The sequence below is a fragment of the Acinonyx jubatus genome, chromosome C1, assembly GCF_027475565.1.
Source record: "Acinonyx jubatus isolate Ajub_Pintada_27869175 chromosome C1, VMU_Ajub_asm_v1.0, whole genome shotgun sequence".
In the NCBI taxonomy this organism is placed as follows: domain Eukaryota; kingdom Metazoa; phylum Chordata; class Mammalia; order Carnivora; family Felidae; genus Acinonyx; species Acinonyx jubatus.
The window spans coordinates 198,756,309-198,771,342 of record NC_069381.1 but is presented as its reverse complement, the minus strand read 5'-3'; the positions used below and the strand labels follow the sequence as shown (position 1 = coordinate 198,771,342).

The 15,034-nt window shown below is 56.5% G+C and overlaps 1 protein-coding gene across 9 annotated transcripts in view; it reads left to right on the top strand.

Annotated features, from left to right (window-relative positions):
* The window catches only part of TNS1 (tensin 1), a 192,710-nt gene that overhangs the window by 160,068 nt on the left and 17,608 nt on the right, over positions 1-15,034 (top strand). For 5 of the 9 annotated variants that reach the window (XM_027050960.2, XM_027050936.2, XM_053215764.1 and 2 more), the window contains 5 exons: positions 1,132-1,328; positions 2,218-2,293; positions 5,970-6,062; positions 7,145-7,183; positions 11,978-12,176. In XM_027050960.2, coding sequence (XP_026906761.2) covers positions 1,132-1,328; positions 2,218-2,293; positions 5,970-6,062; positions 7,145-7,183; positions 11,978-12,176 — 604 coding nt within the window. Of the gene's footprint in view, positions 1-1,131; positions 1,329-2,217; positions 2,294-5,969; positions 6,063-6,669; positions 6,694-7,144; positions 7,184-11,977; positions 12,177-15,034 lie in introns of all 9 variants that reach the window. The other 4 variants (XM_027050969.2, XM_053215765.1, XM_053215766.1 and 1 more) reach the window with 2 other exon arrangements.

Below are 15,034 nucleotides of genomic sequence, written 5' to 3'. Positions count from 1 at the left end.
TTGGCTGCACTGGCACATTTCTAGTGGCCAGCGGTGGGCATGCGTGCGTGTGTGCGTGTGCGTGTGCGTGAGTGGTGTGCGGTGGGACAGCGTTCCCAGATGTGCTGGCATGAGGTTGGTGCGGCCAGCGTCCTACGTGACCTTTGGTATATCCCGGCATTTCCTCTCACTTCACCTGCCCTCCCGGGAAGCGGTGAAGGCAGAGCTGAAAGTTCCCTCACACAAGATAATGAAGACAAGAAGCCTGTCCTCAGGCTGGGTCTTGGCCTCCGGGACCTGGGGAGTAAGTTTTCGAGGATTCTGGAGCCAGCTCCATGAGGCAATGGGTTCCGTGCCTCAGCCCAGCTGTGGGAAGACAGAGTGGGAAGGAAGGAGGGCGAGGCTCCCAACGTGCCCGGGCCTGTGGAACGGAGGGGATACAGAAAAGCAGCTGGAGCTCATGACTTCAGCCCCTCTGCCTGCTGTTCTGCTGGGAGGGGGAGGGTGGGAAGCTCACCATCTTTGGGGCGAGGAAAGGGGTGAGTAGATGAGGGGCCGGCGGAAGGGAAGTTGGCGAGAGGTTTCAGAGATGCATGGGAGGAAGGGTGGGGAACCCCAGAGAAGACCGGCGATATTCTAGGGGCCAGCTGGGGCTGGGGACTTCACGATAAGACTTGAGTCATTTCTTTGTTTCTCCTCGGGAGCACCATTTGCAAGATGATGCATTATTGGCTCTTTCCAAATTTCTTCCCCACGGGCCTGATGTTGCTTGTCGGTTGACGCGGTCACCTTGGAGACTGTCTCTCCTCCTTCCACCTTCCCTCATTTCCCTGGAAGCTCTGGCCCTCTGCCTCCAGGGTTTGCAAAGAGTTGACATCTGTTTCTTGTATCAGCCCTTGCGCTTTGGGCCCCAGCCCTGTGCAGGGTAGCGATTCCCGGTGAAGGCCAGCCCAACCTTAGCAGCTCCCCCACCCTGCAGAGAAAGCCTGGGGTGCGGGCGGAGGGAGCTGGTGGGGAGTACTCAGGGGAGACAGGCCCAGCTCCAGTGTGGCTCCTGGCTAAGGTGCACCGCCTTCTCTGGGGGGATCGGGCCTCATCGATCCTTTCTCGCCTAATATGCTCATTGCCTTCTATGCCCTGCATTCTTCCCAGGGGTGCAGGCTCGGGAGAAGCAGCCTGCAGAACCCCCAGCCCCTCTCCGGAGGCGGGCAGCCAGCGATGGACAGTATGAGAACCAGTCTCCAGAACCCGCGTCTCCCCGTAGCCCTGGGGTCCGTTCCCCTGTCCAGTGCGTCTCCCCCGAGCTGGCTCTCACCATCGCCCTCAATCCTGGAGGGCGGCCCAAAGAGGTGAGTCCTTGGGCTGTGTCCTGTGGCCAGAGAGGGTAGTGGAGCCCACCTGAACTATCCAGGGGCCCGATAGTCACCTGAGTGACACTCTCCTGTCAGTAAACTCAGTTCTCACCCTATGTCTCTTCTCTGGCATGTGGAAGCTGGCATTTCCCTCCCTAAATAACTTCTATGCTCCCACTTCTTACATCAACACTGAGGTTGAAGTTCCCCCTTTGACTCCTAAAGGGCGCCCCTTAGTAGGGTGGTGAGGATCCTGAGTAGGACACAGATGACCCCAGTCTCTACACTCCGAACCCGATCATAGAGACTGACAAGAGTGTCGTTGAATTCTTTCTAGGTATAGAGTTTTCTTGGGATATCTAATTTCTATGTCAAAATGTTTGCGCTTCTGAGACATTTCAGTAGTTGGAGGCAGTAGATTCCAGCGTATTAAGGCTGGGACAGGGCTGAGGAATATGCATTGTAGACGTGCATCTTGGAAGATCCTGATACGAGTGGCCCGTGTCGGATACAATCCAGGCTAGTGAGTTACTCTGGATATAAATGGCTCTTGGACATCTTTTCTCTCCTGACTGCCTTCTGGACCCGATTCCCCCTTCCCAGCCCCTTGTCTTTGGCCCCGTTGTGCAGTATTTCCAAGGCAGGTGCCCCTCATTGCCACCCATGCTGGCCCATGGTTTTGCAAAGAGCCGATTTCCACGGTTTTGCAAAGAGCAGTGATGAAGAAATTGGTGGCGATCTCCCTTTGACCTTTGTGCTTGCCTGAGGAGGGGTGGGTGGTCGGGCTGACGAGGGGACTAGTGGGCCGGTTACTTGGGAAGCCCCTGATTGCAGGGTATGGCCGCCAGTGGGCATCCCCTCTACCCGCCCTGTTCTTCTCTTGCAGCCCCATCTGCACAGCTACAAGGAAGCCTTTGAGGAGATGGAGGGAGCCTCCCCGACCAGCCCACCACCCGGCGGGGGTAAGAGCTCCTCACTGAGTCTGTCTTCCCTGGGTCCCCTCAAGCCCCTCTCTCAGCCCTGGCCTGAGTAAGCACCCCGGTGTGGGGGGAGGTGCTGGCAGTGCTGGGCGTGGCCAGGATCTGCCACTCATTTCACTTCACCATCCTGCCCCACGTCTCTTCCTTCCGTTGTCCACGCGCAGACATGTACGGATGCAGCAGCCACAGGCTTGGGATCCTGCTGACCTTCTGTGGGGTCCCCGGCCTCCCACCGTCTAGATTTTTCGTAACTGTTGAGAGTTTTTGCATCCTGGTGCAACATCCCCCCTGCCTCCCCCAATTCCTAAAGCAACTGTGACTTGCCGATGTGTCCCTGAGATACCCTTTGACCTACTTGCTCCTGATGCCCATTTCTGTCTACATCCAGGCACCTGTTCTGTTTCGGGCAACCTACTTAGTTTCCATCAAGGAAAGAAAGGCCCAGAACACTCAGCCTGTCAGAGTCCCCATCTCATCCATCCTCAGTCTCCAGGCAGGAGCATTTAGTTTGTACCTCCTGATGCACTCACTGGAGAGGCAAAATCCCCCAAGGACACAGGCATTTCCAACCAAACAGAAGACCCGTCTGAGTGCAGGGGTGGCGTAGAAGAGGCAGGAGGAGCTGGAAGAGGGCAGCTGTGGGACAGCGGTGATGGGACAATACTGAGAAGGACTCGGGGGGGGGGGGTCTGTGGCAGGCCCGGGAGGGGAGGAGGGTGATAACAGAACTGGTGGCATGTTCTCCTGGTGGCTGGCTGTCCTGAGGACGGGAGGAACGTGGCACCGGTCCCCCGCCATGGTGCCAGCACAACTGATGTTGGCTGTCATCTGGGACACGCAGGAGGCCCAAGTCGTGAGCAGCACCTCACGTCCAAGGAAAACAGGACACGGGTCACGTTTGTGATGAGACATTTTCTAGCAGCCGCCTTGAAAGACGTAATAGGCAACCGGAGAAGTACATTTTAATATTTTTCTATTTAACCCCAAATATCTAAAATATTATCGTTTCAATAGGTAGATCAAGATAAAAATATTTTAAAAAAATTTTTTTAACGTTTATTTATTTTTGAGACAGAGAGAGACAGAGCATGAACAGGGGAGGGTCAGAGAGAGGGAGACACAGAATCTGAAACAGGCTCCAGGCTCTGAGCGGTCAGCACAGAGCCCGACGCGGGACTCGAACTCACGGACCGCGAGATCATGACCTGAGCCGAAGTCGGATGCCCAACCGACTGAGCCACCCAGGCGCCCCTCAAGATAAAAATATTAACGGGGTCTGTTACAATCTTTTTTAAAAAATGTAAAAAGAGGCCAATGAAATCCCTTTCAGTAACAGGTTTTATTTAACCCCAAAGACCTGTCATACAAAGAGATGTGTTGCCTTCTTATTTCACAGTGAGTGTTTGAAATTGGGCGTGTGTGTTACACGTGCAGCACATCTCGATTCAGATTGGCCACACCGCGCAGGTGCTCTAAAGCCACGTGTGTGCCTCAGGGCTCCCCTCGTGGACAGTGCGGGCCCAGGGCAGTCTGCTCAAGAGGCAGCTCTGTGGCCTTTTGTGACTCCGTGGAATCGCTCTCCCTGGTCTTAGCCCTCCGCCTTCACCCCTGCTCCAATTCGCGGTTGGTCCAATCAGCCAGGATCTTGGTCATCACCCTGTTTGGGATGGAAGCCATCTGGGCTGAGCTCGAGTTAGGTTTTGTCCCGTGTGCCTGTTCCCATTCTTCTCGCCCTGCCCTCGCCAGCCCTGGTGTCCCAGCGGGGAGAGTAAGTCCGAGGTTTCATCGGTGCACAGGGTTGGGAGAGAGGACAGAGGCGGAGAAATGCGAGGAATTTCTCTGTCGGGAAGCAAAAGCCTTGCCTGGCTTCAGGGCCACCCACTCGTCTGCCTCAGCAGAAGAGCCAGATGCCTGGGGACTGGGGCATGAGTGACGAGGCAGCTGGAGATGCTTGAGGTGGAGCCAGGAGAAACCTCCCCCTGCCTCTTGTCCTCTTTACCTTGGGTCACTGGGCCACCTGCGCCTCTGCTATGCCAGCTGGGCCCACACATGCACACCTGTGGGCTGGAGATGCTTCGTGCCCATTCCATGGGCAGTGGTCTTTGAAGCTGGGCTCAATCCTCCGTAACTAATCACGTTCAAATTCATTCGCTTGACAAACATTAATAAGTGCTTCATAAATATCTCTTGCAAGACACCATTTTCAGTAAGGGGGGGGGCTGGAGGGTGGTAGAAACCAAAAGTGTGTGTGTGTGTGTGTGTGTGTGTGTGTGTGTGAGAGTGTGTGTGCACGTAAGGAGAGAGACCTGCAAACCTAGATCTGCCTCACTACCCAGATGTGTACGTTTGTACACATTTGTCTCCTGTGCTGTATTTGTCTAATTGGCACCTAAGGATGGTGTGAGGATAGACTCTGCCCCCCACCTGGACCCCTGCGAGTTCCCACTGTTCCTGTGTGCACCCATGTACAGAGCCACCTGTGCACCAGCAACTTATGTATGTTGCTTGCATTGAGAGCTTGTAGCTTTTGTTTCCTGTAGGTCTCTCTGCCTTTTGGGAAAAGGATTGTGGGGGGGGGATCCCAGAGCTGCTGTGGGGGTGCTAGGCATCGGAGGGTGGCTGCTAGTCTGTTGAGGCCAACGGCATGTGGCAGGCAGGTTTGGGCCCTGGCCGATCCGTGCAGCTGTGTGTCCTCAGGGCCCGTGGCCTCTGCACGCTTCCCGTGGCCGGGCTAGGAGAGACACAGAGCTTGCCTCTTTGCTTCTTCTCAGAGGTGTGTTAGGAGAGGCAGCTACTGCCACCGAGGAGAGATCTCGTGACTGGGCATAACCACCGCCCTGCAGTTCAGCTCTGACGCTGGCCACGTCCTTGGCTGATGGGAAAACGGCTGACAGCCCTTTCTGACCTTGTGTGTTCCATGACACTTCTAACCCAGACAGGCAGCTGAGAAGGGCCCTGGGGTTTGCGCAGGGAGTCAGTGCTCTTGGCCAAGGATGGTGGCGATGGGGCTTATCCCTCTTCCCGGATGCTGGGATTTGGGGGTACAGAGAGCCTCACACTGAGAAATTCTCTCTTCCTGGGGTTTGCAAGCGACGTGGTTGGCCGAGGGCTGCCTTGGGGTCTCAGGGTGGGCGCGGCTCTGCCGGGGATCCCTTTCCTCCCTCTGTCCTTTACAGGATGTGCCGTCTTGATATCCCATTTCCTTTAGTTCTCTAAGTCCATTGAAATGCGTGGTATAGAAAGACTGTGCATCGGCGGGGAACAAGAGGATGAGGGAAGGGAGAGTATAGTATGGAGGAAGTCAGAGAAAGCCAGAGAAGCATGTGTGTATGTCGTGAGCCGTGGCGATTCAAGGGGATCACGGCGATGCAACTGAGGTCAAGAAATTACTTTCTTGAGGTTGAGGACCAGGCTGAGGGGCAGCTTCATTTCTTGACTTTGTCTACCCTTGGAGCTGTGGAGGAACACAGAGACAGGAAAGGGCAGTGGCAGCGACTTCTGGGACTGGGGCTGGTTCTTCTGCACCCCCTCCTGTCGCCCACCCCTCACCGACATGCCCTCACTTATGGGTGTCATTACTCCTGCCCCTTTTCCTCTCCCCACACCTCTCTCGCCCCGAGGCTCACTCGCCATGTCTCCTTTCTTCTTTCTGGCACAGTGCGCTCCCCTCCAGGTCTGGCCAAGACACCCCTGTCGGCTCTTGGCCTGAAACCCCACAACCCAGCGGACATCCTGTTGCACCCTACCGGTGGTGAGTGACTGGGCATGGAAGGTGGGGGGGGGGAGGCCAAAGGAGTGAGTCAGCATCTGAGGACCACTGTGGTCCTGGGCGGGGCCTCAGGATCTAATCAGAAAATGCCCCGAGGTGATGGGTTCTCAGGACCCTTCTGGAAACAAGATGGCAACCTGGCTTTGTGCCCACACTGTCAGGTCTGAGTGGGGGTTCTCTGTGCAGGGGTGGAGGCAGGTAGGCCCCTTTACAGTCTTCATGGGGTCAGTGCCACTCCCGGGGTCCTCCGACGGGGGGATTTGGAGGCTTGGCGTCAGTTTCCTTCTCTGCCAGAAGCCTGGCTCTGCCATCCCCCAGTGTTCAGGCACTGTGTACTTGGAAACACACACACACACACACACACACACACACACACACACACACACACATACACACACTCCCAGTTCACACCTCCTACTTCCTTATCACGTGCCCCAGCGCCTTTCCTCCCTGTGGGGAAGGGGAGAGTGGAGGGCCCTGGTCCCTGAGTGGCCATTCTGCACAGGCAGAGCCCAGAAGGTTGTTCCCTAGACTCTGGTTTTAGGGCTGGGCTGGGGCTCTTGGGGCCAACTTTGCTTTTTCTCCTTAGTCACCAGAAGACTGAGCCAGCCAGGTAGGAGGGCAATGACATGCATGTGTGACCCACACGGCTGGCATAGCCTCCCACTTGGAGGTGTCTGCATGGCCAGGGACACTGAGTCACCAGGGAGCAGAGGGGCTGGGGCTGCCTCTCACCGGCCAGCACACTTCTGCTCGAGATGTAAGCCGGGGGGGCAGGGGCTGTGAGAGGGGCCGGCTTTGTCCCTGGGAGCGAGGCTGTCCTTGAACTGTGCACCCTGAGCCCTCAGGGTCCTGTCAGGGTGGATCTTACCCCTCACCCTGGGCTCTTCCGCCCTGGCCTCACCCCTGCTTTCCTATCACCTCTTTCTCAGTGAATTCTCTTTCAGGAAATAATCCCTGTTAATCGGTCTCTCTCTCTCCTTTCTGCTCTTCCTCACCTCCTCATCATCTGCCTCTCTTTCCTGCCTCTCCTTCCTGCTACCTCTCCTCTCATCTTCCCTCAGAGGAGGATGAGGGGAAGGTGGTGACAGAGCTTCCCAAAGGTAAGTGTGGCTTTGCTGGTGGCCGCTTCACTCTCTCTGAGTCTGGCAGTGGCTGTTCACGAGGGGCTTGGTTGGGCTGGCTCGGGGGCAGTTCTCTTTCCTGATGGGTCTCAGATGACCAGGTACATAGCTTTCTGGTCCCCACCCCCGGTGATGAGCTGTCCCCCTGGACGCTGCCCCGAGTTCTGACCAAGGAGCTGGGCACAGGTTCAGGCATAGCCAGCTCCGGGTGCCAATGTGGTGCCACCTCGCGATGATCCACCCCCCTCCACCCCCGCCCCTTCCTCCCCCAGCGACACTTCCTCTAGCTTGCCTGCGGTGCGGACAGCCCCCTCAGAGGGCGAAGGGACACACGTTATCCCACTTACTGGGGCGTGCCCCACGTGCATAGCTCAGAGCAGGTTTCTCAGCAGACTTAGAGCCTAGAGTTGCCCCCTTGAAGCCCTTGCTACCACAGGTGGTGGGTAGGGAGTCTGCTTTCTGGAATCTTAGATGCCTCTGGGGATTTCATGACAGCTATGGATCTCCTCCCACACAAATGCATCGGGACACCGTGCACATAATTTTGACAGTTTCAAGGGGTTAGCATGTCTGTGTCCCAGCTTAACCCTCAGTTTAGATGAATTCTGTGTTGTACACGAAGCAGAGCAGGGGACATAGGAGGGGACATAAGCAGAGGTGGGACACAATCTGGTTGGAGACCTTTAACTTATTAGGAACAGGATTCAAGTGATGATTCAAGAGCATCAGGTGAAATGAAGGGGGTGCCGGCCGAGGCCGTCTGTGTGTGACTCTGAGCATCAGGGTCCCCGTCTCCACCAGGGGGGCTTGGATGAGGTGGGCACTGAGGTCCCTTCCAGCTCTGACATGTTAAATGTTCTGACTTCCTACTCGGGTCCTCGTTCCGTGTGGCCTGCTTTCTTTAAAGGCTTTATCTGCTTTTCTGAATCCCACCTGCCTCTTTCCTTTGCACTCACCGCCTTGATTTCCCACCCCCAAAGTGGGCATGAGCTGTGCCCCTCTGAATCTGCGCACTGGACACCAGCCAGAGTTTGGGCAGCAGCCCCAGGCTGCCTGGGGGTTTCAGAACGAGGTAGCCGCCAGCAACAGGCCCCAAGTGGGGGGAGCCACAGCGTGCTCTTGGCTGCCCTTCTCCCCAGCCTCCTATGGGAGTCGGGGGTGGGGAAGGGCTTTCCCCCAGGCTGGCTGCTGGCTCCTAGCTCCTGACAGGGCAGTGGGGATGGGACAGGAGTCCAGAAATGCTGGGGCCCAGGAGCACCCACAAGCCCTCTCCAGTGGGAGGCTCTGAGGGGGGGATTATCCCACAGGCTGATAGGTGCTGGATGTTGTGTTTCCCACTTTGGGGTGACACTTCAGAGAAGTGAGTCTCAGCAGAACTGAACTGCCCATTTTACCGCACAAATGAGTCTCGGCCTTCAAGGCCCCGAGTCCTCCGACCCTCCTTCGTGTGTCTGGGAGCCACAGAGTTTGGAGGGGATGGTTCTTGGGGATCACCTCTGCTGGACCCATCGTTTCCACAGATGTGGGACGGAGGCCTGTGTTGTGAGTGAGGGTCCGGGGCTTCGGCCCAAGGCCCCAGTTAGGAGGCAGGAGGGCCCAGACTGGACTTACAGGTCTCCTGTCTCCTAGTCAAGGGGCTATTTCAGAGCCCCCCTCCTGCCTCCAGACACTGAGCCAGTGTGGGGGTCGGAATTGCTGTCGTGGCCTGGGGTGCGGGGCGGGAGAGGGCCGGGGAGCGAGGCTCCCGGCCAGTTCCATTTTCCCTGACTCATGTACCACCTCCCTGGTCAGACCAAAGCACATTGTTTGCTGACCCTCCGACGCTCTGCTTGATCTCCCTGCTGAAACTTTGGTGGGAAATTCAGAGAAAGATGCCTGTGAGGAAACATGATCAGAGGCAGAATTACTCGGCTAGAGGAAGAGCAGATTTTAGGGGGATCTGCTCTCAAGGCACTGTGCTGAGTGCTTTACATGTATTCTTTCATTCTTTGATTCATTGATTCCATATTTCACGTCCCTATTACGTGCCAGTCACTGTGCCAGGCTCTGGGAATATACTGATACGCAGTACTGTGATTCCTAATCTCATGGAGCATATACGTGATTAGGAGACAGAATTAGGTTACTTTAAGTTACGCATTGAGATGGCACTCCAAAGGGAAGGGATACAGTTTATGAGACCTTATAGCCAAGAACCTGACGTTGGTTGAAGAAGTAAGATGTGAGGGTGAGTGACATTAACTTGGTGAAACTGGGAGGTGAGGAAAGCATTTGATGTAGAGAAAAAGCGTGTACAAAGGCCCTGGGGTGGGAGGGAACTGCATGTTGTTTCTAGGAACTGCAAAATCAGTGAGGCTGAGAGCAAGAGGGAGCTGGAGGCTGGAGTAAGGGGGAATGGCTTTCTTCCTCTCCTTCCTTCATGAAGAAGAGAACTCCGTCCCCAGCCCCACTGTTTCCATTTGGAGGTTGTACCCTGGGCGAGGGTACACTGTAGGCAAGGGGGTTGGGAGGCACTGCAAGTGTAGATAAGCAAGGATCCCAGGGTGGCCAGGGAGCGGATGGATGTCCTTGTCTTCCAGTGAGAGAAAAGGGGTGCTGAGGACTGTGGGCACCCGGGTGAAGCCAGGAGCCTGGAAAGGTACAAGAGGAGTTTTCAGAGAGTGACCCAGAATGGCGAGGGATGGGAGGGGAGAGTAGACTCTGGCTTTGCGTCTCCATTGCCATTTCTGTGGGCTCCTTGTTGCATGGTTCCTCTGCCCTGATGGGTTACCCCAGGACACAGCTATCCCCCCCGCCCCCCAAGACTAAAGACACATGAAACGACTGGCTCCCGGACTTTAGCTGGCCAGTGTGTGTGCAGTGGGCGGGAGGGCAGCTCCAGGTCAGACCGCCTGTTTTCCTAGGCCAGCTGTGTCCCTCGGTCCCCTGTGACAGGGTGAGGGACTTACATTCTCCTCCTTTGCTCATGTAATTGCCATTGTTACTATTATTAATAATTCTGGCTGACATGCTGGAGTACTGGGTTGCAGCCAGCTCTTGGTGTCCCCGTGGGGCTCTGGCCCTTCTCTAGGCTACCGGGAGCTGGCGTTGAGAATCAGGAGACCACAGTGCTAGTACCTATGGCCATTGATTGGCTGTGTGTTCTGGGGCAAATCACCCCACTTCTCTGGGCTGAGGAGACAGGTGAGATCAGGGGTCAGTAAACTATGGCCACATCTGGCCCATTGCCTGTTTTTGTAAAGAAAGTTTTATTGCCATACGGCCATGCTGTTTTGTTCATGAATTGTCTATGACTTTGTGCTGCAAATGCAGAATTGAGTAGTTGCCACAGAGACCATTTACTAAATGGTCTAAACGATTTACTATCGAACCTTTTACAAAAGCGCGTGCCTGCACTGGGCCAGAGTGTCTCTGTAGCGTCTCCTGGCTCCAGCAGGCCCTCGGGCATGGTCGGCCCAGAACCAATGCCTTTGGAGTGACAGCGGCCTGGGGCCTCTGTGACGTGGCTGGGTGGGCTGGCTGGTGGAGGGGGGCTTTTGAGTAGGCCTTGCTTACCTCTGCCTGTATGGACTCCAGCTTCGGGACACCGAGGTGGCTGTATCACCCTGTGCTCCATACCTGGAATACAACACCCCATGCTTGACCCTCTGAAGACATCTTGCCCTCCCCCCATCTGCTGTCACACAGTCCTGGCCCGAGAAAGCTCCAGGGGCCTGGCCGGCCCAGGGCAGCATGGATTCTCTGGTTCTTCACTTTCTCAGGCTGATTTCAGCGGATGCCCCGATTGTGGGTAGTGTGTGAGCCTGTGTTCTGATCATGTCCCTCTTGGGGGAGACGGGACGGTGCCAGGTGTGGAGGTGGAAGGAACATCATCCATCCCTGCTCATGTCCCTGGAGAGGCCAAGTGCCCCGCTTCTTCTCCCTGCGTAGCACGGAGTTAGTTTCAGGCCTGGCCTCAGAGGTCTGGGAGGAGGGTCAGACAAACGCCGGCTGGGGGTCAGGAGATCTGGCTCCGGGCCGCACCTCCGGACACATTGATCGCTCTCCCCAGGCCTCAGCGCCCTCACCTGTAGAACAGCCTTGCTGGCACTTGTCCCGCAACCCCCCCGGATTCTGAGACTCTGCTAAACACCAGACAGGGATAGTCATGTCGGTCTTGGGAGGAATGCTAAGTGTGTCAGGCAAGGTGGGTGGGTGTGTCTTGGCAGGGAAGGGGCTGGGCGTGACTCACCAGCGCGGGCCTGTTGCTAGGCCGGCAAGCCTGTTTGTGGATTCTGGGCGTGGGTGGAGCCCATGTGAACCCTGGCTCTGTCCCGAATGTGGGCAAGGCTGGGCTGGAGCTCTGGGTTCACTGTAGAGCCCAGACTCCAGCGGTGCCAGGGGGACCTTGAAGGGCCTGGAGGTTGGGTAGAAGGGTCTTTGAAGGAAAGAAGCCGTTAAAAGGGGTGCCAGCTATAGACAGGTGTCCTAGCTCTAGGAGGGAAGATTCTACGATGGCTGTGTTCAGCGGCAAAGCTGGGGTCCGCTTCTGGGAAGCTTCTGTGAGCGAGGCCCTGGTTAAAGGCTCTGTGGGGGCTCTTACAGCTTCTCCAAGACACTGGGAAGAGGGGGAGTGTGGGTAGGCCAGAGCCTGAGGAGTGCCCTTTGCATGCTTGGCTGTCCTTTGGGAGCTGTCCCCACAGGCTGGGGAAACGCTGTTGCGTTCCCTGACAGGTTGGAAGGGGTCTACACTGCACCCTCGTGGACCTCAGTGTCTCTTCTGGCCCTTTCCAGAGCCCCGGAGCTACGTGGAGTCGGTGGTGAGGACGGCAGTGGCTGGGCCCCGAACTCAGGACCCGGAGCCCAAGAGCTTTAGCGCCCCACCTGTCCAGGCCTATAGCCACGAGATGCCCCTGAGGAACGGGACCCTGGGAAGCTCCTTTGTCTCCCCAAGCCCCCTCTCCACCAGCAGCCCCATCCTCAGTGCTGACAGGTAAGTGGGGAGGAAGGTCCAGGCCTGGATCTGCCTGGAGCGTGGGTGGGTAGAAATCACGTCCAGATGGCTGCGCCTTGGACACCAGCTCCCCAGGGTGCATTGGGAGAGCATCCCAGGTGCCAAATCTCGTGGAGCATGAGAATGGGTGAACTATAATTCCCAGGCTGAATTCAATGCCACCATCCAGAAAACTGTGCTGGACGTGCACCACCATGCACCGTGGTAAACCAGTCCTTCCCCCAACTTTAAAACCTAACAACAGCACCCACTATCTAGTGAGTCTTCCAGTGTGCCAGGCGCTTTGCTAAATGCTACTCTTAGGATCCTACTTTTCAGAAGGGGAAACTGAGGCACAGGGAGGCCAAGTAGCTTGCTCAAGGTCCTGCAGGCTAAACATCGGAAATAGGATTCAGACCAAAGGCGTCTGGCTCTAGAGCCCATGTCTCTCCTGGACCTGCATTTAGGTGCCCACCTGTCACAGGATGACAGTCAGACGTGCCCAAAGCAGACATGTACGTGTCTGGAGCTCCCAGCAGGAGGCTACCGTTTCTGGGTAGGGGTGCAGAGAGGGTTTCTGGGGGCTGGAGGTATTTGTGGTGAGGCCAGGAGGGTGAGCAGGTGTTGAAAGGGGGAGGGGGAGGGAGAGGGCACTCTAGAAGGACAGCACAGCCAGGGCGGAAGACTGGGGTGCGGACATGTTGGTGCGGGGGGCTGAGGGCACACAGTGGCAGGTGAGGAGGGCCGTGTTGGTGGAGGGTGCCTCGCATTCGAGGTGGGTCAGACAGAGAGGAAAGCCTGGAATCAGGCAGGGGAGGGCTCTGAAGGGGAAGCCCCCTTGTGGGGGGTAAAGTGAGACGCTGCTCAGCTGGGGGAGTGGGTGGCGACAGGGAGAGCGTGACCTGACACAGGACAGGGAGCCTGGGGTGAGCTTGGGCAGGGCGTAGGGTGCCGGGCACGGGGGTTACGGACTAGGCTAGGCTGCCCCGGGACGGGAGACGGCTGCTGGGCGTCCCTTTGCACGTCCACCCCCTTCCCTAGCCTGGGCTCCTAGGAGGCCTCGAAACTCTCCAACCATGTCCTGCTACTATCACCGGCCAGGCCCCGGTGGCTGAGTTTGCCGCAGGCCCTCTGCCCTCTGTTGGTCCCGCACAGCGCGCCCCCTCCCAGGTCAGCGTGGGGGTGGCTGGGTGAGCAGAGGTTGCATTCTTCTGCTCTTCTAAGAATTCTGGAACCTCAAGCCAAGCGTGCACCCTCAGTCCACCTTGCCCCCTCCCCAGCCTCTTGACAGGCAGACGGCTCCACTTTTTGGGAAATCTGCTCCGAGCCAGAAGGTGCATTCTTCCTTTCAAGGAAAGGACATTTCCTAACCTGGCCAGCCCCTCCCCGCTCATGTCCAGGGAGCCCTGACATCAGGAAGTTTTCACTGTTTCTCACTCAAATTCCTCCTGCTGTAGAGTTGGCTCTTTTCAGGGCTCAGGAAGCTAGTGTTTCTCCTGTGGGGTTAATCTTCCAGAACTCCATGTCAGTCCCCCCGACCCCACCCTGCTCAGCCGGACACTCCCTCCATTCCTCAGAGGCCATGTTATTCCGTACCAGGAATGGCATTCCACTCTAGCCACTTCTGGGATCTGAGGTAGACTTTTTCTTGGCCTGGCCGTGACCTGCTTCTTGCCCTTGGCTCTTGCCTGGCCCCTCACCTCACCTCACCTCAGCCGGGGACCTGAGCTTATCCTGGCCTCAGCCTGGCCTCGAGACTCCCTCCAGTCTGTAGTTCCAGGTTGGCCCATATTCTTGTGTAAGGACACCCTCCCAACCCCTACCTCACCCCCCACCCAGGGGCTCCTGGAGCAGAGCCTACCTGCCACCTCCCTGCAGCTACAGCTGATGCAGGGTCCCTGTCAACCTTGGCCTCTCCCGCCATGTCAACAATGGATAGGAGTTTGGGTCTGGAAGCAATCAGGGTTATCTGATCCAGGCCCCTTGTTTCCCACATGAGGAAACTTTAACAAGCACGATCCAGGTTGCCCTTAACCTTGGAGGAGAGCCTATGATTGTGGCTGTCTGCCTGGTACAGTCCCCTCTGAATTGAACTTTCCAGAGTCTTAGAATTGGGAGCAACCTTTGTGCTCATCTACTGTAACCTCCGGGTGGAGGAAATTCCCACCACAACATTCAAGAGGTTGGTCATCTTCTGCTTAAATGCTGCTAATGACGGGAGTCTCATTACCATGCAAGGCAGCTTGCTGAATTAGTGGCCAGATCCAACAGCTGGAAAGCAGACCTTACAATAAGCTGAACTGTCCTGCTCTGAGATGTGGTGTCTTTGCCTTTTGCAGCTATCTGGGAATGAGAGCCCAGGTCTAGCACTCGCAGTGTTCAAAGTTGCTAGTGGCATCCTGGGAAAAGTGAGTCAAGGCAGGGATACTCTTGGTAGGAACAGGAGCCGGGTGGTTTGACCCCACCCTGGTGTTCAGTGTCTGTGGTGCTGGAGGTGACATGGGGACAGCCATCTGCAGTTTCCATAGGGGAGACCCCTTGCTTTGCCTTCTGGTTGAGGAGTCAACAAGGGGCAGTGGGGAAAACATGGGCTTCAGAATCAGATGCTACTGAGTTGGAAGCCTGGTCTTTTACAAGCTATGTGGTCGTGAGCTTATTGCCTAACGTCTCTGAGCCTCTGTCTCTTCTTCTGATGGTTCCATAGGGTGATGTGCAAAAGTGGTGACATTCTGGCTCATGCCAGTGGGACTCCTAGTGTTGCCACTAGCGGAGGTGGTGGGGGGGAGGGCTGAGTGCTCCCTGCAAGCCTGGCCTTCATGAAATGCCATCTTGACGTCTCAACCTGCCCCCTCTCTTTC